Source organism: Peromyscus leucopus, chromosome 4 (genome assembly GCF_004664715.2).
Source record: "Peromyscus leucopus breed LL Stock chromosome 4, UCI_PerLeu_2.1, whole genome shotgun sequence".
In the NCBI taxonomy this organism is placed as follows: domain Eukaryota; kingdom Metazoa; phylum Chordata; class Mammalia; order Rodentia; family Cricetidae; genus Peromyscus; species Peromyscus leucopus.
In genome coordinates this window covers 78,594,207-78,615,798 of record NC_051066.1, presented here as the reverse complement: position 1 = coordinate 78,615,798, position 21,592 = coordinate 78,594,207, and the positions used below count along the sequence as shown (strand labels likewise).

The following is a 21,592-nucleotide window of genomic DNA, read 5'->3' as shown; positions in this document are numbered from 1 at the left end:
ATGAGTGTTGTAACCTGCTAGCTTCCCATCTTCCCCAGGCCCTGTGGGGAGCAGCAGTTAGTGGAAACAATGGTTTCAGACTTAAGGTAATGAGGCATCTAGGTTTGGTTTTAAGCTCCACTTGTGGCCAAATATTAGACCTTGCTGCTCCTGTGCCATCTTTTATAGCAAATAGTGGAGTAGTTCACATGTACTCCAAAGTGTGTGCTCACGTGCCTGTGCGTGTACGTGTGTGCGCGCGCGTGTTATGTATGCCACTGTGTATGTGGGGGTCAAAGGACAACTTAGTTGAGCTGGTTCCCTACCTTTCCCTGGGTTGTAGGGATTGGACTCAGGTTGTTAGGCTTGTTTGGCAATCGCCCACTGAGCCATCCTGTCAGCTTGCAAAGTCTGTCTTGACCAGGACATCCCAGTGAACCTCTCACTCCTTCCCCCTTAAAGTAAAGGAGGCAGGCACTGCCGCGCTCACCGCTTCTCATTTTCCCGAGCCCTGCAGGGCTGAGAGGACCAATGAGCCTCTCTTGCCTTTTCTGCCCCTGGTTAATTGCCTTTCTTGGGATGGTGGTATTGCAGTCACCGGAAGAAGAGAATGCGGCAGCTACAGAAGAAAATAAAAAGCGGGACCTTGAACATAAAGCAAGATGACCCCTTTGAGCTCTTCGTAGCAGCCACAAACATTCGCTATTGCTACTACAACGAAACTCACAAGATCCTGGGGAATACCTTCGGCATGTGTGTCCTCCAGGTGGGTGGCGTCTTCGTGCCTGGCACTTCAGGCATGGGGCAGGGGGCTGAGGCTGCTTGCTTCCCCGCTGAGCACAGGGGTACAGTAAGGAGAGAGGGTTCACATGTAAGCATTACACCTAAGCATTGTTACCGGAAGACTCGGGCCACTTTTAAAAGGAAACTGGGTTCCTTGCTCCTATATAAAAAGAATTTTCATCCGGGCAGTAGTGGTTCACACCTTTAACTCCAGCACTCGGGAGGCAGAGGCAGGCAGATCTCTGTGAGTTCGAGGCCAGCCTGGTCTACAGAACGAGATCCAGGACAGCACCAAAACTACACAGAGAAACAAGAAACACGGGTTTCTTGAAAAGCCAAAAACCAAAAAAAAAAAAAAAAAAAAAAAAGAAAAAAGGATTTTCTGTACCCGAGTGGAGGAGAAGGAGAGTGCTGCATCATCCAGGTGCTTCCTACCCGCCATGCTGGTCAGGAAGTTCTGGCCAGTGGGACACACTGAGGCAGGAGACCTGTGAGCTTGAGACCAGCCTGGCCGCCATCATGTGTTCCTGTCTCCTGAAAGGAAACCATCAGCAGTCCACAAGTAGTGTGGACTTAGGGTCACCCTAGAAACCAGGTCCTTGTGGAACTGAAACCCTAGCCTGGTCCTAGTCACCCAGCCCTGGACCTGCTTCTGAATTGCAAAAGCCCGTTCCCTGCCCCCATCCTTGCCCTTAGGAACCCATCCTTCCCCTTAGCACTGGTGTTTGTTTGCTTGCCAGACAAGGTAATCAAACATGTTTCTTAGTTCAGGTGGTTGTTATATGGTATTTGACTTTATTTGATGTCTGTGATACACCTTTTAGGCCCCACCCCATGACAAAATGTCTGTACAAATCCATGCGTATTTACATAAGTACTATGACCATAATTATGTAAATTTGAAAACAGCTCACAAAATGTAAGTTAAAAGTGAGAATGGGGGGGCTGGAGAGATGGCTCAGAGGTTAAGAGCACCGACTGCTCTTCCAGAGGTCTTGAGTTCAATTCCCAGCACCCACATGGTGGCTCACAACCATCTGTAATGAGATCTGGCACCCCTCTTCTGTATACATAATAAATAAATCTTAAAAAAAAAAAAAAAAAAAAAAAAAAGTGAGAATGGGAACTCAAGTATCGGAGTTCTTAGGGTTTTCTTCTGCATCTCTAGTGAGTTGTCTCAGCAAGGCTGGCTTCCAGCCCACCTGGCGAGCCTGAAAGTGTTCCCACCTCTGTTTTTTTTTTTTTCTGGTCTCAGTGTTCTGCACCAGCCATTACCAGGCACCAGAATACCCGTTCCTTTGGGCAGTAGTGCCCCCATGTGGTGTAGTTTAGTTTTGTCAGCTTGTCTATAAACTGTCCAGAGAAGGAAAGATGCTTCTGAAATTAGATGTGAATCAGTGAACTGTGGTAGCCTTGCTTCCGGATAGTTTATTAGATTATAATCCCCAGTCCTCCTGAACCCCGAGGATGGGCTGTCTCCTGTGGTCCCTTTGTTCGCTGGTGGGAAGGTGGGAGAGGCGAGGTTTGGGGCTTGCGCTCTGCAGCCCTCGTTGTGTACCGCTGTCCCTTAGTTGGGCAGTCGGGAAGGGCTGCTTGTGCCATTGGCCCTTCCTTCCTAAGGCCTCCGGTTCCTTCTAGGATTTTGAAGCCTTAACTCCGAACTTGCTGGCCAGAACTGTAGAAACGGTAGAAGGTGGTGGACTGGTGGTCATCCTCTTACGGACCATGAACTCGCTGAAGCAGCTGTACACAATGACCATGGTAAGAGCGCTCCGGGACTTAGTGCGGACGGCTGCCTTCGCCGTGGGGTGTGGGCACCGGCAGCGAGTGTCTGCACAGCAGCCACGTCGGCTTCACCAGCCTCACTGCAGAGGACCTTCTGCTCATGTGAGGAGTCTCCGAAGGTCACGGTTCTCTTCAGACAGGTACAGTTCCACACTGGGGAGATTGAGACGCAGTGCAGCTTTTGTTTGGTTTTGTTTTGTGATACAGGCTCTCACTTTCCAGCCAGGACTGGTCTTGAACCCCTGATCCTCTTGCCCCAGCCCCACCTAGTGCTGGAATTGTAGGTGTGTACTTCCATGGGCCTAGGCCTAACTTTGTGTCTCGTATAGAGGGACTGCAGATTTCCTCACCAGCACTCTTTGAGGGAAAACAAAGTAATAGTTGCTAGTTCTACTTCAGTCTGGCAAGAATTTCAACTATGGGCCGAGGTAGTGCCCCTCCAAAACGAGACAACGAGGACATGGCAAGAATGGGGTTGTCTTGCCAGGCCAGTGTCCTGAGAGCCAAATTTAAAGTTATCCCCAGGGGCTCAGGGATGGTGCTGCAGTCGGTCCTGGCATCCGATGAGCCGTTTTTCTGGTGAGATAGACTTCCTGCGATTTTGAGGCTGCGTTCTATCACTCCCGCACCCACCCTCAGTTGCCACTAAAGCCCCTCTGATACCTTCAGACATACCCCAGGGCCTTTGCACTTAATACTCCTTCTGGAATGTGCTTCCCTTGAATATCTGCGTGAGGATGACCTTCAACTCTTTATCCTGTTTCCTCCTCCAGGAGATGGGATTACAGGTGTGGGCCCTGTGACGGCCACCACAGCCTTTTTGACAAGGCAGTTCCATCTGTCACTCTTTTGTCTGCATTGTTGTCTTAGTCACTGTTGTGTTGCTGTGAGGCGATGCCGTGACCGAGGCAGCTCTTATTATAAAAGAAAGAATTTAACTGGGGGGCTTGCTCACAGTTTCAGAGGTTAGTCCATTATCATGGCGGAGAGCATGGCAGCAAGGCTGTGGGCCTGGTTCTGGAGAAGTGGCTGGGAGCTGTAAGCGTCCTCATCCAGACAGAGAGAGGCTGGGTCTGATGTGGCCTTTTGAAACCTCCAAGCCCACTCCTAGTGGTGTGCTTCCCCCAGCAAGACCACACCCCCTAACCCTTCTCAAATAGTGTCACTGCCTGATAACTACTGTCCTAGTCAGGCTTACTGAGGCTGTGACGAAACACTGTGACCAAAAGCAAGTGGGGGAGGAAAGGGTTTATTTGGTTTACACCTCATATCCCTGTTCATTGAAGGAAGTCATGTCAGGAACTCAATATAGGGCAGGAACCTACAGGTAGGAGTTGATACAGAGGCCATGGAGGAGTGCTGCTTACTGGCTTGTTCAGCCTGCTTTTTTACAGAACCCAGGACCACCATCCCAGGGGCCACTCTACCCACAATGGGTTGAGCTCTCCCACAAATGCCCTACAGGCTTGCCTACAGCCCCATCGTATTGAGGCATTGTTTTCAGCTGAGGCTTCCACCTCTGAAGACTCCAGCCTGTGTCAAGTTGACATAAACCTAACCAGGATAACTAAGCATTCAAATATATCGGCCTCTGGGGGCTGTTCTTACTCACACCACCTCAATTGTGTTTCCCCTACCGTTTATATGTGTGTTTGTCTGTCCTCTGTTGTTGTGGGCTTGGGGAGAGCAGGGCTCGGCTGTGTTCCCCTGGCATGTATGAAGCACTCATGAGACATGGGAGTGAATGAATGGATGACTTTGTGTGTGCCCACATTGGTTTATTTATTCATCCCATCTCTTGGACTTGCTGCTTGCTCCTCCATTCTTCTCATCTCTGAAAGACCTTCCCTGACCACCTTAAGTAAGTGGGTCTCCTCATTTGCTCTCTTCACACTATGTTTCATTTGTAACACCACTGTGTCTTTAACTGTGAGGTCGTATGCTCCATGAGAACAGAATTCTTGTTTACAGTGCACATGTCGTGTATCTGGCACACTAGTTGGCTTGTGCATTTAGCTGAGTTGTGGTGCTGGATGAACTGTGGAAAAGATCAGTAGTAGGTGAGGGGCAGTGAATGGGATAGCAGTCTTGCCTGTGGTGTCTGATGCAGCACGGAGGGAGGAGTTGGTCTTACTCCTCACAGATTTGCTGATGTTGCCTAGAGTAACGTTTCATGTTGCTTTCGAAGATTTTGTCAATGGATGTTCTCTTGCTTTCTTAGGATGTGCATTCCAGGTACAGGACGGAGGCCCATCAGGACGTGGTGGGAAGATTTAATGAGAGGTAGGTCTACAGGTCAGTTCCTAATGTTGCTGGGAACAGAATGGGAGAAGAAATGTTTCTATCTTGGACCCAGTGAGTTTGCTCTTGTATCAGAGGGGCGTAGTACAGGCTTTCAAAAGTGAGGCTTGTTTTGTTTTGAGACAGGTTTTCACTGTGTCGCTTCGGCTAGCCTCAAACTTAAGACTCACCTGCCTCAGCTTCCCAAGTGCTAGAATTACAAGTGTTCATCCAGCTAGCAGTGAGACCCTGCTAGCAGCCATTCCTGTGAAACCAGCTGACGAAGAGAAGGAGCTGGGACTGTGCTTAACCTTGCTGCTGATCTGACCCGCTTAGTGGCTCTCTCTTCTTCAGCTCTCAGCTTATTCCTCTGTCCAAGGGCTGGTTTGTCTGGAGCAGTACTTCTCAGCCTCCTTAATGCTTCGACCCTTTAGTACAATTCTTCATGTTGTGCTGACTCCAGCCATAACATTATTTCTGTTACTACAGAACTGTAATTTTGCGATTGTTATGAATCATAATGTAAACATCTGGTATTTGCAGTGGTCTTAGGCAACTCCTATGAAAGGGTCATTAGATTCCCAAAAGGGTCATGACCTACTGGTTGAGAGCTGCTGATCTAGATCACTTTCCCAGAAGGCATCTCAGAGGCAGGGTTTCTCTGTCCTGGAACTCCGTCTATAGACTAGGCTGGCCTCGAACTCACAGAGATCCCCTTGCCTCTGCTGGGACTAAAGGTGTGCGCCACCACTGCCTGGCTAGAACACTAGTCTTTTAAGAGGGACTTTATGGTATGAGGGTTTTCTGGCTGGTTAAGTGTGGGAACTGTTAATTTTTCCTTTTTGAAGGCTGCCTGAGCCTCTGAAATGTTTTGCAACAGCTAGAACAGTTCACAACATGTGGGTCTCGACCCCCACAGAGTCACATATCAGATATCTACATTATGATTCATAACAGCAGCAAAATCACAGTTATGAAGTAGCGATGAAATGATTTTATGGTTGGGGTCACCGCAACCTGAGAAACTGTAGTAAAGGGTCACGGCATTAGGAAGGTCGAGAACCATTAAGCTAGACCGTGTTTTACTGATTGTTTCCCACGGAGCCTCCTTTTTAAAGGACCTTAGTAGCCAGTGAAACATTTTCAGCCACCAGTTCTCAATCTGTGGTTCATGACCCCTTGGTGGGGGTGGTAGAATGACCCTTTCACAGGGGTTTCCTAAGACCATCGTAAAACACAGATATTTACATTATGATTCATAACAGCAGCAAAATCACAGTTATGAAGTAGCAATTAGGAAGGTTGAGAACCACTGCTTTAAGCTTTGGTCTAGACCAGTAGTTTTCTAACTGGAGGTGACTTTGCCCTCTAGGGATATTTGACAAAACAGGAGACCTTTGAGCATCATATCCTGACTCTGGGGATGGTGGGGTGAGGGTGCCATTGGCACTTAGTGCGTAGAAAGAAGCTAGGGTTGGTGCTGAGAACCCCCAGTGGACGAAACAGCCGCTGTGGAAAAGAACTGTCAGCTCCAAGATGGCGGTTCTGCTGAGGCTAAGAAACCCCCGGCCTTGATGAGCTCCGGAGTCTTTCCGACTTGAGCTGAGTGTGATGGAGGGTGGGGGGCACCCGTGTGCTGGTGACTAGTGGAGACACCTGTGAACAGAGAGCTCAGCCTCTTTAAAAAAAATTATTTTGTGTTCAAGTGCCCACAGTACCAGAGGGAGGTAATGAGCTCCTGGTGTCTGGTGCCAGTGGAGGTCAGGGAAGGGTATCGGATTCTGAAGAGTCCTGAGCTGCCATGTGAGTGCTGGATATCAAACCTGAGACTTTGCAAGAACAAGTGCTCTTAACCACTAAGAGGCTCTTAAAAGCGTGCTGTCTTAGTCACGTGAAGAGACACCATGACCAAAGAAACTCTTAGGAAATTAAGCATTTAAATGGAGGCTTCATTACAGTCTCCGAGCTTAGTCCAGGATCATCATGGCAGACCATGGCAGGGTCATGGCAGCATTCCTGGCCCTGGAGCAGTAGCTGAGAGCTACATCCTGATCTGCAGGCAGAGAGGGAGCATGGGCCTGGCATGGGCTTTAGAAACCTCAGAGCCAGCCGGGCGTTGGTGGCGCACGCCTTTAATCCCAGCACTCGGGAGGCAGAGGCAGGCGGATCTCTGTGAGTTCGAGGACAGCCTGGACTACCAAGTGAGCTCCAGGAAAGGCGCAAAGCTACACAGAGAAACCCTGTCTCGAAAAACCAAAAAAAAAAAAAAACAAAACAGAAACCTCAGAGCCCACCCAGCAGGGGCATGCTTACTCCAGAGAGGCCTCACCTCCTGATCCTTCTAATCCTTTTCAACTAGTGCCGCTCTCTGATGACTGTGCACTCAGATCTGTGAGCCTCTGGGGCCATTCTTAGGCAGACCACCACATGTGCATGGAAAGTGAAGAGGGCTTTCCCCTCTGCTTTTGCTTTTTTCTTCCCGTAACAAGAGGTGGATTCGGGTTTCTCTGTGTGCCTGGTGACCATATGTGGCTTGGATCTGGAGTCCGAGCTACCTTATTGCTAAGGAGCTTTGGATGGGGGGTGGCAAATGACCCAGGAGCAGTGGTGCTTGCTGACAGGGGAGCTCCCGGTAGGGTCCTAGCTTTTCCTGTGTAAATACGCTCAGGTGACTTGCAGAGGTGGCTGAAGGCGTCTCGCTGTTCTCCACCTGGGTCCTGACTGTGTTTCCTGAAGAAACCTGAGTTCTTGCTTAGACATTGCCTGCCTTTCCTGTCACCTCACTGCAGCAGCTCTGTCTGTCCCTCAGGTTTATTCTCTCCCTGGCCTCTTGTAAGAAGTGTCTGGTCATTGATGACCAGCTCAACATCCTGCCCATCTCCTCCCACGTGGCCAGCATTGAGGCCTTACCTCCTCAGGCCCCGGTGAGTCTGGGTGAGGGGGCCTGGTCTGGTGGGTGTCGGGTATAATTTCCATGTGAACTCCTGGGTCAAGGCAGACTGCTTTCTCTTCTCTGATAGGATGAGAATCTCAGTCCTGCTGCTCTGGAGCTGCAGGAGTTGAAAGAGAGTTTGCAGGACACTCAGCCTGTGGGGGTTTTGGTGGACTGCTGCAAGACCCTGGACCAGGTACGTGTTTGGTCGGGGCTTCCCCACCCTGATAGACAGCACAAGGTAAGACAGCAAGAAGAAAGCAACAGGAACCAGGCTAGGTCATGCCAGCCCTGCAGCATCAGGGCTGTACACAGAAAGGCAGGCAGTGAGCTGTGCTGAGGAGAGGAATTGTCTTTTCCATAGAGGATGATGGTTCTGTGTTCTTTAATCTCAGTTAAGTTTGACGATACAAGGGGTTTTTGTTTTTCAAGCCAGGGTTTCTGGGTGTAGCCCTGACTGTCCTGGAACTCGCTCTGTAGACCAGGCCCACCTCTGCCTCCTGAGTGCTGAGATTAAAGGCATGTGCCACCACTACCTGGCTGGTACAGAGTTTTTGCTTATGACTTATATAAAAGAGTTGGGAGTGGGAGGGCTCCAGGCTTCTTTTACTAAAGCCCCATCTAGTGGGAATCCTATCTGGGATTGTAGTGTATTGTATATATGCTAATAGGAAGATTGCCATGAGTTTAGGCCAGGCTGGGCTATATAGTGAAATCCTTTCTCCAAAAAAGGGATGAAGACTCAGTGCTTTTCTGGTGTGCACAAAGCTCTGGGGTTGATCCCCAGCATTGCATAAACTGGGCATGGTGATGCCTGCCTGAAATCCTACTGCTCCAGAGGTGGAGGCAGGAGGCTTAGAAGTTCAGGGTCATGCTAGGCTATAGTGAGTTCCAGGCCAGCTTAGGATACATGAGATCCTGTCTTTAGAAAACATGAGAAGCCATCTAAAACAAAAGGAATTAGTAAAACATGAAAGCATACTTGTTAATGAAATAGAAAGGGGCATCTGTGTTGATTCCAACTGTCTTGCTATTACAAACAGTAGTTTCAGGTGTGATGATGGTGTATGCCTGTGTGCTGAGTATTTGTCTAATACTGACAGGAGGGTAGTTGTTTCTGAGGCCAACCTGGGCTACGTAGAGCAAGCCACCGTCTCAGAAAAGAGTTACTGTTAGGACATTCTCCCAGATAGATCTGTGGCCATTGTAGATCCAGGAGCTGCTGGGTCGGAGATTGTGGGCATTGAAATGAGTGTGCCCCCAGTTGGTAGTGCTGCTGACGGTGCAGGAGAATGCCTGCCTTCCAGCCTTCTCCACAGTTACATTGGAGTCTACACTAGTCAGGTGTGGGACGTCTCGTCATTGTTTGAACTGGCATTATCACAGAGGGGCGGGCCGGTGACGATTGGTTATTTCTGTTTTGAACTGGCATTATCACAGAGAGGCGGGCCGGTGACTATTGGTTATTTCTGTTTTGAACTGGCATTATCACAGAGAGGCGGGCCGGTGACTATTGGTTATTTCTGTTTTGGTTTTCCTTTTGGTTATCATGTCTGCGTTGCTTATTTATTTGTCTTTTTCATTTAGAATTTTCATTTTCATTTGCCTTTCATTTTAGATAAATATTTTAGGATACTTTTTAATCTAGTTATTTGTAATTAACATTTAGAACTTTACTTTCCTAAAATTTAAAAAGTAAAATATAAGCTGGGCAGTGGTGGCGCACGTCTTTAATCCCAGCACTCGGGAGGCAGAGGCAGGCGGATCTCTGTGAGTTCGAGACCAGCCTAGGCTACAGAGCGAGATCCAGGAAAGGCACAAAGCTACACAGAGAAACCCTGTCTTGAAAAAAAAAAAGCAAAAAACAAAAAAAAAGGTAAAATATAGTCCAGTGAAGGCCAAGTTAGGCCAATATGAAGCTGGACTCGTTAGCCTGGTGTCCTGAAGCCCTTCCCCCTCTGTACTGGGCCTTCAGCTTAGTGCCGTGGCTTTAAGAGCAAGACTTGCTCCTCAGGACTAGCCAGCCATGGCCTCCTTCCCAGTCCTAGATCTCAGCAGGGATCCAGATTTAGCCCCGAGTAGTAGTAGTAGTGTGGCTCCCAGTTAGTCCTGTTTCCCTCTGGTGCCAGGCGCTCGGCTGGGGGCTGGGTTCGGACGTGAATGAGGGTACCTGCTTCAGAGCTTGTCCTTTGTTGGATGAGACAGATTCTGTGTGGAGGAAATTAGCAAATCATATGGTTTACTGGAAAGTGCTGTGTAGAGCAGAGAAAAAGGAAAGGTAGCCTAGAGGCCTAGGGCATATCCGAAGCTTCTAGATAGAGTGGTGAGGGGTGGAGTATTTTAGAAGGGATATTTGAACAAAGCCTTGAAGGAGCTGTGGAAAGAGTCCCTGGGCAGAATGGTCACAACTGTATAGGGCCTAAGGCAGGAATGTGGTTTGGGTGCTTAGGGACCAGCAAGGAGGCCAGCAGGGCTCAGCAAGAAGGAGTGGTGGTGGTGGGGATATGGAGGTTATTGAGGCCACTGGGAGGCCTGTGGCTTGAGAGATGGTGACATGGAGAGTTTTGTGTCTCTTAGCACAGCGTGGAAGCATCCCCAAGGTTATAAAAGGACCTTCTGGCTGCTGAGCTGACTTCAGGCTGTGCTGGGATGTGGGTTGAAGCAGGAAGGGTAATTATGAAGCTGCTGTTGGGATGGAGTGAGCTGGGACAGGAGGGGCTGTGAGCAGAGCTGGAGAGGAGGACATGAGGAATGGCAGGGCTGTTGTGAGGGGGTCCCAAAAGGGGGTAGTAGAAAATCAGGGTTGGGTGAGAAAACTGAGGTATGTGAGCACAGAGAACTGGACAGTCACACTCAGCTGGGGAGGTTAAGAGACGGAGGTCTGGGGACCTGTTCTGCCCGAGCTTTAAGTCTGAGCTGCCTGGTGTGGGTGGAGCTGTAGAGCAATGGCTGCAAGTACCTGCGACTAGGGCGTGTGGGGAGGGCTCGATGGGGGAGACAGAAACCAGAGCCGCGGGCACTCGCTTGGTCCTTGTGGTCTTGACAGAGCTGCGGAGCTGACCGAGGGGTGAGAGGGTGAGAAGCGTAGGTGCTGAGCACTGCTTTCTGGCCTCTAGGAACTGATGCCCTTGGGTTGGCCTCGGCATCAGCCTGGCCTCTACACACAGACGGTGGTGGTAAGAGCTGAACCTGGAGCCCTTCTGGGTGTTCACTTAACGTTTCCCTTTACACAGGCCAAAGCTGTCTTGAAATTCATTGAGGGGATCTCAGAGAAGACCCTGAGGAGTACTGTGGCACTCACCGCTGCCAGGGGACGGGGCAAGTCTGCAGCCCTGGGCCTGGCTATTGCTGGGGCAGTGGCATTCGGGTAAGGGTTCTTCATGGGTGTTTGCGTCGGGAGCCTGGCGGAATTGTCTGGTTCCTCACCGGGGCTGGTCACCATGTGACTTCTGTCTAGGTCTCGGGTACTTGTGTGGAATCAGCAGCACTGTTCCCCTAGGTCCTTGAGAGGCCCACTGGGCAGAGGCAGTACCAGGGCGCTCTGTTCACTGCTTCCCTTGAACAAGCCCAGATGCAAAGAACAGCTGTCAGCATGAGTGTCTGTGACCAGCTTTGCTGACTGAGCAAATACAAGCGAACTGTGTTAGGATCTTGGTTGGTTGTCGGTCTTGTTTCAGTAAGATGTTGTTTTCTGTCCTTGTCGGGTATTTATGTAATTGCCCGGTGTGCTTTGCTAGCTTAGATGAGGGACCTACAACCCATTGTCCTGCATGGGTGATCTGCCTTGGTGATACTTAGAGTTCTGCGGGCATTTTGTATGGGTTGTAAACCAAGGCCCAGGGAGTTCTGATAATTACCCAGGATCCCCCAGCAAGTTGCTGCTGTCAGAGCTGTGGCCCTGGCCTAAGCGCCCACTGAGCTGAGCTCCATGACTTCATAGTTTCAAAATAGCCTGGCTAGTGATGAGTGCGAGGCTGTCCTCTGGTCAGGACTGGGCTGGGGACAGTGTGGGTTCTGCATGCTGACAGCACTTCTCCTACTCTGCCACTCGGCACCCCAACTGATGTGGTAGCGTGTGCCAGGGCTTGCGACCAGCACCTCCATACCCTGCTTGTATCGTCTGTCCTAAGTCTCCTTATTTCTAACCCTCCCCCTTTCGTTCTGCAGGTATTCCAATATTTTTGTCACCTCCCCAAGCCCAGATAACCTGCACACCCTGTTTGAATTTGTGTTTAAAGGATTTGATGCTCTGCAGTATCAGGTAGGAAAGTAGGGTAGGACCTTTGCTCTAATGCAGAAAAGGCCCAGTGGTCTGTGGAGTGCTTGCTTTCTGTAACTTGTTTGAATCTCTCTCACCAGGAACACCTGGATTACGAGATTGTACAGTCTCTAAACCCCGAGTTTAATAAAGCGGTGATCAGGGTCAACGTGTTCCGAGAGCACAGGCAGACTATTCAGGTGAGGCTCGTCTCAGTCCTGATCTGTGGGCCAGGGCCCTGCTGTGTGGACCTAGCAGTGGTGTGGGAGAACCCTGTTGCAGATTTTCAGCTGAATGTGAAGACATTCAGGTCTTCTAATAGAAATGCATGTAGTAGGATTGAAAAGTACAGTTTGTCTCTTGACTGTGAGATGAATGGGACTGAGAGTATGCTAATGAGTGAAAAAAACTGTGGTTCTAATCAGTTCAGGTTTTGCTGAGTTACTGTAGGTGTTGAAGTAGGACATCTGTAGCTAGAACAACAATATCACCATTTCAAAGGGGAAAGAGCTTTGCGGAGTGTGCTGGGGTCTTTGCGGCTTTGCCGATGCTCCATTTCCCTTTCAAACAGCATTTTCCAGAGAGCTCCATAAATCTTGAGCATTCTGTAAGCCCAAATGCTCTGCATTTGTCTGAAGGCTTCAGTGTTCTTCAGTCTCTACGAGGCATCATGCGACAGGATCGCAGAGGCACCGAGACTCACTGGCTCTCGCTGGATGGATTCATTAGTTGCTTTGGAAGTTAGATTGTCGTGGGAAGCGAGCCGAGTGAACTTGGCAGTTTGTGGTCCTTGAACTTTAGCCTGCAGAAGCAGTGAGTAGACCTGCCAAGGAGGGATAGGCGGACGACTAACACCAGTGTTGATGCCTTGACCCCAAGGTTCTTTATTAGTTTTAGTAGATTCCTTTTTTAAAAAAAATTATTTTATGTGTGTGGGTGTTTGCCTGCATGTATGTACCACAGATGTGTCTGGTGCCCATTAAGGCCAGAAGAGGGCTCTGGGTCCCCTGGAACTGGAGTTAAAAATGGTTGGATCTACCAGTGTGGGTGCTGGGACTGAACCTGAGTTCCCTGGGAGAGCGGCCAGGACTCCTAACTGCTGAGCCGTCTCTGAAGCCCCTTTCCTGGTCTCTTCTTGCCCATTTCCTCCACGGTTGCCAGATGACCTCAGCTGAGGGGAAAACTGGGGTAGGGTGGGCTGCTGGCCCCCAGATTACAGAGAACTGTTAAAATTCAGGAAGTATATGCAAACCAGAGAAGGAAAGCATTTCCCTGAAATGCCTTAGTTCCGCCCTGGTTTCTCTTTAAAGTTGTGTAACCCAACCCCCTTTCTTTATAAGATTCTGTTTGTGTATAGACTCTGGGTGAGTGCGGAGGAGGTGACTTGGCTTTCTAAGACTCCAAGTGTGTCCTTTCTGGGCTGGAGAGTGAGAAAAAAGAAGAGCATTAGATTAAAGCAGGCGTTCCCTGGAGTCCACTTCTGTGCTTTTATGAGGTGATTGTTTAGTTAAGAATCAAGACGTGGGGTCCCATGGAAGATGTGAGACCAGGAGTGAGTAGGGCAGCTCTCTCTCCCTGATCCAGTCACCTCCAGAACAGCCCGATCTTCTTACTCTCCTGATCAAGCCTGTAGGAAAGCACAGAGACCAGCCTAGCACCCGGATGGCCAGCGTGGCAGTCTGCTCTTGGTGTCTGCCCCGTATGCAGGCATGTACTGCCCTGCCCCTGTCCACCTTTTATTCTGCATCTGGTGCCAGATCTCTAGATTGACGCTTGCAGGTCAGACTGATGCACCTTTAAGTGTTGGGTGAGGAACTAGGGTTTGTGTTTGTTTTGTTTTCTAGAACAAGTATTGAATTGTTGAGCTTTAGACTTAGATGTGTGTATATCTAGTTTTGTGGGATTTTTCCAAATTCTCCTTTACAGCGTTGTTCCGTTACCTTCATACCACTTTTTGGTTTGAGTTTTTATTTTCTTAGGGCCACAGCCATTGTGGGTGTGGTGCAGCAGCTATGAGTTTTGTTGTGTTTGACCTCCAGCTCACTGTCCTCCTGTCTCAGCTTCCTGATATCAGGTGTGAATCCTCACTCCTGGTTGTTGTTCTGGTTGTTACTTGGTTTGGTTTGAGCCAGAGTCTGCCTATGTTACTCAGACTGACCCTAACTCGCTGTGGAGCCCTGGACTTCTGAGACTTCCGGCTTCACGTCCTAAATGCTGGTTTACAGATCTGTACATCATGTCCATTCCAGGAATTTGGGTTTGTCTGTCTGCATGCTGTCTCCCACAGTTCTCTGATTGTTTATGAAATTGAATTATCTTTAATTATTTCATTGGTTATTCATATTGCCTCCATGGCCTTTTTAAAACAGCAGAAAACCCTAAAGAAACCGATGGGTTGTTTATGTTCTTAAGGATGAGACGAGAGGAAAGGGAAGAGGTGATGGGTAGTGGGGGATGGGAAAAGGAACAATGTGGACTTAGGAAAGAGGATCTTCAGTGTTGGTCGAATCTAGATGGTCTTTTAATAAAAACCTGGAGCCAGATATTGGGGTGAAAGCTGAAAGATGAGAGAAGCAGAGCAAGCCACAGCTAACCTATTACCTCACCAACTCCACGAATCCACTGACCGAATTCCTCTGGGTCCTCACCTGAAAGGGTCTTCCTGTCTCCTCAGGCCTTATATACCTTCTCCACCCTGCCGTCACTTCCTGGGATTAAAGGCGTGTGTGTGCTTCCCAGTACTGGGATTAAAGGTGTGTGCCACCACTGCCTGGCTCTGTTCCCACAGAGATCCAGACCCTGATCTCTGCCTCCAAGTGATAGGATTAAGGGTGTGTGTGCCACCACTGTCTGGCCTCTCTGTCTAATCTAGTGGCTGGCTCTGTCCTCTGATCCTTAGGCAAGCTTTATTGGGGTACACAATATATCACCACACTCTAGTTCAGGGTTATTTTCGGCTACATGGCAAGTTTGAGGCTAGCCTGGCTACATGACAACCCCCTTGCTTTCCCTGACCAAAAAAATAAATAAATAAGAGTAGTCTGGAAATTGCCTACCACACCAGAGGTTGTTGGCGTCAGGACAGAGAACACAGCACATAGATGGAAGTCCCATGTCACATGCAGAAAGGGCTGTGCCTCTCACCACTGACCTCCCCTAATCTGAGGCTGAAGAAAAACAAGAGACACAAAAGAGGGAAAGGAATGTAGCTACTGTCAGTCGGTCAGTTCTGTAAGCCAGGCTATTTGCAAGGTCCTTTTACACAATGAGCTTGCTTCTTCCTTTAGCAGCCATTGAGTAGGTATTTCCTTGTATTTGTGTGTGTGTGTGTGTGTGTGTGTATGTGTGTGTGTGTGTGTGTGTGCATGCTGTGTGCATATTTTTATGAATGAGCATATACAGATGAGTCTGTGTGCAGGCCAGAGGTCCACGTCGGGTATCCTCCTCGGTTGCTCTCGCTCGCTGAGCTTGAGTCCCCAGATTGGGCTGGACTGGTTGACCAGCAAGCCCCAGGCAGTTCATCTCTGTCCCCTGCCCATTGGGATTGCAGCTCTGTGTGCTGCGTTCCTGTGGTGTTGGGCCGGCTCCAAACCCAGGCCCTCAAGTTTATGCAGCGAATACTTCACGGACCCAGCCGCCTCTCCACCCCTTTCCTCTGTTTTGTAGGAAAAAGAACATGAGGCTTTGTTCAGCATCACATAATCAGAGAGTGAAATGCTTGGTCCCAGGGGGCCCGCCTGAAGCCCATGTCATTCCTGACCTGCTGGATAGAAGGAGGGGACGGTGAGGTCCTTAGCCGCCGGGTATGGTGGATTTCGGTGGCCACACTGACATTCTGAATCTTCCTTCCCCACAGTACATCCATCCTGCAGATGCTGTGAAGCTGGGCCAGGCTGAGCTCGTGGTCATTGATGAAGCTGCCGCTATTCCCCTCCCCCTAGTGAAGAGCCTGCTCGGGCCCTACCTGGTTTTCATGGCCTCTACCATCAACGGGTAAGGTTACTCTTGGCTGTGATCTTGCAGATGAATTGAAAGGTAAAGAAGCTGACGAGTTTGGCCGTGCCGAACTGTTCGGTCTCAGTGTGAGTCTGGGCAGCTCCGTTCTTCCTGGGGCTTTTTCAGCAGGAGCTGCCTCTTAACTTGTTCTGCTGGTCTGATGTTAAGTGGGCGCCATGAGATTGTAGGATTTTGGAGCCTATGTGATTCGTGCCTCCTGTCTAAGTATGCTCAGGTTTTAAAATGTGCCTGGTAGCAATATCAATGTCCTATACCTTAGGATGTGGAAATGGAATATTAAAATAGCTATAGTTAGCATTAAAACAGGCTTATACTGTTATTCTTAAAACTTTAAAATAGATAATTCACCTTGACATAGAAAAACGACAGGAATTAGGTAGCAAGCAAAAAGAAAAAAGTCAGTGATAGAATGCAAGCTTACTATTGCCAAGGCCTGGGTTTAATCCCTGGCACCTAGAAATTTCAAAAAGTAGGGCTTGGGGAGATGGTGCAGTGTATAAGAGTGCTTGCTTTGTTAGCATAAGGATCTCCTTTTGAATTCCCAGCATCCACATGAGAAGCTAGACATGGCTGTAGCCCTGCTGTTGGCAGGGGCTAGGGCTTGAGGACCAGCCAGGTGGATGCTGAGCTCTCACTGTGCAGCAGCCTCACTGGGGTGGTGACGTGGTGGCCTTCCGGTGACGAGAGAGAGCCCCTGTCAAGACGGCAGAGCAGCCAACAGCAAAGGAGGGAAACCCCACTGTCCTGCTCTGCTTCCCACGTGCATACACGCAGTCTCATGCACTCATACACGCTTATGCATGTACCACGTGTAGACCACATACACAGAAGCACACATGAAAAAAAGGAAACAAAAATCCCCTCATCCCAGCAATGTAGAAAGTTTGTGTATATGTTCTGTGCATTTATTTTCTCGTTTATTTACTTTTTATTTTGTTTATTGTTTTGAGACAGGGTCTTAACCATGCAGACCATGCTGGCATTGAACTCAGAGATCTGCCTGCCTCTGCCTCCTAAGTGCTAGGATGTGTCACTACACTGGCCTGCTCTTTCATTTTGAACAAGAACATAAAGTTTACATACTGTTGTTTCATATGTATTGTGAAATTTCTCCAGGTCAGTAAAAATGTATATTCGGTATTGAAAAGATTTCTGTACAGAAATCACATCTTCAAGAGAGAATTCTGTGTTTCAGATTTATAACTGTGACTACGTAACACCAAAAGTATTTAAGTAAAACAGATGACTTACCTTTGGTTGTAAGCCTAGCCTTGGTAATGGTTGCGCCATCTCTGCAGCCCATAGGCTTTCACTGTTAAAGACATCTTTATTGTGATGTGCTTTGCCTGCTCCAGTACTAACCAGTGGCAAGTGTGTGAAAGTCAGGATGACGTGTGGGAGTCTGCTCTCCCTCCTTCCATGTGGGCCCTGGAGGAGCAGGCTGGCCTTCAGGCTGGGTGGCAAGCGCCTCCTCCCCTCCTGAGCCGTCTAGCCCTTGGAACTGGAGTTATAGGTGGTTGTGAGTCACCAGGTGGGTACTGGGAAGTGAACCCAGGTCCTTTGCAAGAGCAACATGTGTTCTAACCTCTGAGCCACCTCTCTAGCCCCTACTTTTTTTTTTTTTTTTTTTTTTTTTTTTTGGTTTTTCGAGACAGGGTTTTCTGTGTAGCTTTGCGCTCTTGGATCACTTGGTAGAGGTGGCTGAACTCACAGAGATGCACTGGTCTGCTCCGAGTGCTGGATTAAAGGAGTGCGCACACGCGGCTAGCTACTTTTATTTGTCTTTGAATGTGTTTTTTTTTTTGTTGTTTTTTTTTTTTTTTTTTTTTTTTTTTTTTTTTTTTTTTTTTTTTTTTTTTGTGTGTGTGTGTGTGTGTGTGTACTGCCTCCGGTATTATTCCTAGCCCCCTGCCTTGTTGGAGACAGCCTGTTGTGTGCTGCTATATACACCAGGCTAGCTGCCTCTCAAGCTTCCAGAGACTCTCCCGTCTTTGCCTCCCATCTTGTTGTTGGAGCCTGGGATTCCAGACATACTCCCAAGCCTTGTTTTACGTGGGTTTGGAGGATCCAAACTCAGGCCTCACTTAACCCCTTGAGCCCTTTATCACCTCTTAGGTGAAGGTAATAGAAAGACTCATTAGGGCCAGGAGAGATGGCCCAGCGCTTAAGAGCACTGACACTCATGGAGAGGACTCGATTCCATTCCAGGCACCCATGCGTTGCTCAAAACCAATTGTAATTCCTTGTCCAGGGGACCTGATGCCCTCTTCTAGCCTCAGTGGGTACCAGGCATGCACCGATACACATATATACATGTAAGCAAACATTTATACTCATAAAATAAAAGCAAATAAATCTTACAAAAAGAATCACTTGGGTGATGGATTTGTTTGATTTTCCACATGTGAAAAGGGCTCAGTTCATATCTTCACGTAACTTCTAGGAGAACCGACTGAGAGTGACTGTGTAGCATTGTTCAGTTTCAGTCGCTAAATGCTTTGTTTACAGCGTCTTTCAGGCCTTGTTCTCAGATCACAGTCCTGTGAGATGTGTAGGACAATCCCCTTTGGGGATGAGGATGATCAGGTTTCCCACCCAAAGGTGCTGAAGTCCATACTAGGGCTTGACTGTGAGCCTGAATGGTTCCTAGCCAAGTCACATCTTGGTTCATCTCCTAGGGCTCTTCTTGGGACAGATGTGTGCTGCGCTGGAAGTTCAGATAAGCAAGGCTGTCTTGATTTCATCTGGAGACCTCTGTCTTGATTTCATCTGGGGACCTTATGTCTAACTGTCTTTGTCTTTCTCTAGGTACGAGGGCACTGGCCGGTCACTGTCCCTCAAACTCATTCAGCAGCTGCGTCAGCAGAGTGCCCAGAGCCAGGTCAGCAGCACTGCTGAGAATAAGACCACAACAACAGCCAGACTGGCCTCAGGTACCTCGCAGGCCTCGCACCATCTGCCCTAGGACTCAGGGCAGTACTAAAGCTCGAGTCCTAGGACAGTACAGCATTTTTGAGAGGAACTGTAGTCCAGTTGCCAAGTGGGAACTTGATTTGCGTCTTCAGACTCCTGGGGCCTTTTGGTCCCTACTCAAAGATACGGGTAGGGTATATTGACTTAGTAGGAATCTTGTAGGTTGGGGTTAGAGCTGAGTGAAATCTAACCCAAAACACTTTAAATCACCCACTTTAAATTCTGGAGCCATGGATATCTGGACACTGTGTCTCAGATCAAGTGGAATATCCTTACTGCTGCTAGATGCCGTATGAGTAATTGTCTCTAATTGTATGTGTTGTGGGTGACAGCTCGGACATTGCACGAGGTTTCCCTCCAAGAGTCAATCCGATACGCTCCTGGGGATGCAGTAGAGAAGTGGCTGAATGACCTGCTCTGCCTGGACTGCCTCAACATCACCCGAATAGTTTCCGGCTGCCCGTTGCCCGAGGCCTGTGAGCTGTATCCTCTGTCTCTGGCCCTGTGAGGGGCTGAAGCAGTTGGAGAAAGGGGGTTGGGCTCAGTGCAGTGGCATGTCCCTGTAGTCCCTGCCTTGATTTGGGAGACTGAGGCAGGCGCTTGTGGACCCACGAATTCAGGGCCAGCCCAAGCAAAACAATGAGCAATGAAATGAGATATTTCATTGTGTCTTGTGTAATCCTGGCTGTCTTGGAACTCTGTAGACCAAGCTGGCCTTGAACTCACAGATATCCACCTTCTTCTGCCTCCAAAGTGTTGGGATTAAAGGCATGGGCCTTTAAATTTTTTTTTTTTTTTTTTTTTTTTTGAGGAACGTTTTCTAATTTTGTTTCTCAGGCTTCTCCACTGTAGTTTCTGCTCAGGACGCTTGCTGGACTCCTATTCCTTAACATGGGGGAAATGCTATTCTCAAACTGGGGGAACCTTTTTTCTGGTGTGTCTTGTTTTGGGTTCTCTGTGGTTTTGTTCCTGTTGCTTAACTCCAGACCAGCTACTACGTTAACAGAGATACTCTGTTCTGCTACCACAAGGCCTCTGAAGTTTTCCTCCAGCGGCTCATGGCCCTCTATGTGGCTTCTCATTACAAGGTAACCACTTGCTCTGACGTGCCCTTCAGTAGGAGCAATCCTCAGGGGTCTAGGTGGCCATTCCATTGGGACTTAAATGTGTCGAAGCTGGCAGGGTCCAGTGATCTTTTGGAAGGGTCAGATTCCCTATTACAGCTTGTGTGGTTTGGGTCAGACTTTGGACACAGTGTTTCAGACAGAGTCAATGAGTGGGAACTGGAGGGTGGGGGCAGTGTTGCTCATCTTAAGGGCACTGGTATTGCCAGCCCGCAGACTGCCCGAACCGATGGGCTGAAGTGGGATCAGCACCTGAAGCCCCAGGTGCTTTCTGGCCCGAGGCCAGCTCCTCCTGAACGAAGGAGCGGGGCTCTGACTTGGTGGAGGGGAACACAAGAGCAAACAGCGGCTTGGGAGGTTGCTTCCCGAGTGGCTGGGTATTCCAGCATTTTCATGAACAGCCTTTGAGGGGAGGCCGAAGACTTGGTCTTAATTGTGGTGGCATGCTTTCCTGAAATAGCAAGTAGCCTTTCCTCTGGAGGAGCTTTACTTCTCAGTTGTGAAATAAACTGCCACATAACTTCTCCATGACCTCAGCATGGAGCCCGGGAGGACAGGCCGGCAGGGGTGGGAGGTCCAGCCCCACTGCAGCCTGTGGAGTCCTGGCTTGCACGGTGGTAGAAAGGGGCTTTGGGAGGCTTTGGAGCTGCCGTCACCCACGGGAGTGAAGGAGGATGTAAGGAGTCGTCGCACTGACCCATGTGTGTGCCCCCCAGAACTCTCCCAACGATCTGCAGATGCTTTCTGACGCGCCTGCCCACCACCTCTTCTGCCTTCTGCCACCCGTGCCCCCGACCCAGAATGCCCTGCCGGAAGTGCTTGCAGTTGTCCAGGTACAGAGCAGAGAAAAGCGTGGTGTGGCATTGGTTTGGGCATTCGTGTGGACAGGGAGGCTGTTGGGTCCTGACTTGGATCTAGGTCAGTTGAGGCAGTAAGGACATGCACTGGAGAAAGCTGACATTCTCAGAAACCTGTTCATGGTTGGAGAAAAGGCAGAACTGCTTTTTCCTCTTTATTACAAAAGCATTGCCCGATTCTTGTAAACTTAAAGGCTACATGGAGAAAGAAGTTTAATTCCTGGTATGTATGTGTGTGCTCTCTCTCTCTCTCTCTCTCTCTCTCTCTCTCTCTCTCTCTCTCTCTCTCTCTCTCTTTCTCGGACGTGCATGTACATCTGCCATTTTCCCCCCATAAACTTGGGATTATAGCTGTCCGACTTGGCTGCAGTGTGTCAGTGTTGGTAATCTTCGTAACACTTAAAGCTATGTGGGCTTTATGACATGATCAGACAGTATTTGTCTCACCGCTTCCCTGTGGCGGACTTGGGTTCTCTGGAATTTGTGCTGCTCCGTATAGAGCTGCATGTATATCCTGTGTTGTCTTAATCGGTGTGTGTTTAGGTGACACGTGCTGCTTGACCTCCATGGAGACCCTTTCGAGCTCTGGCTTTTGCTCTTGGGT

General features: G+C 49.0%; 1 protein-coding gene across 1 annotated transcript in view; it reads left to right on the top strand.

Moving 5' to 3' along the window:
* Nat10 (N-acetyltransferase 10) overlaps positions 1 to 21,592 on the top strand; it is a 43,825-nt gene that overhangs the window by 10,686 nt on the left and 11,547 nt on the right. Inside the window, 13 exon segments of the mRNA XM_028877911.2 lie at positions 574 to 745; positions 2,401 to 2,523; positions 4,769 to 4,830; positions 7,637 to 7,751; positions 7,848 to 7,955; positions 10,993 to 11,126; positions 11,927 to 12,020; positions 12,119 to 12,217; positions 15,874 to 16,010; positions 18,843 to 18,967; positions 19,340 to 19,490; positions 19,999 to 20,095; positions 20,848 to 20,964. Of these exon segments, the coding sequence (XP_028733744.1) occupies positions 574 to 745; positions 2,401 to 2,523; positions 4,769 to 4,830; positions 7,637 to 7,751; positions 7,848 to 7,955; positions 10,993 to 11,126; positions 11,927 to 12,020; positions 12,119 to 12,217; positions 15,874 to 16,010; positions 18,843 to 18,967; positions 19,340 to 19,490; positions 19,999 to 20,095; positions 20,848 to 20,964 (1,534 nt within the window).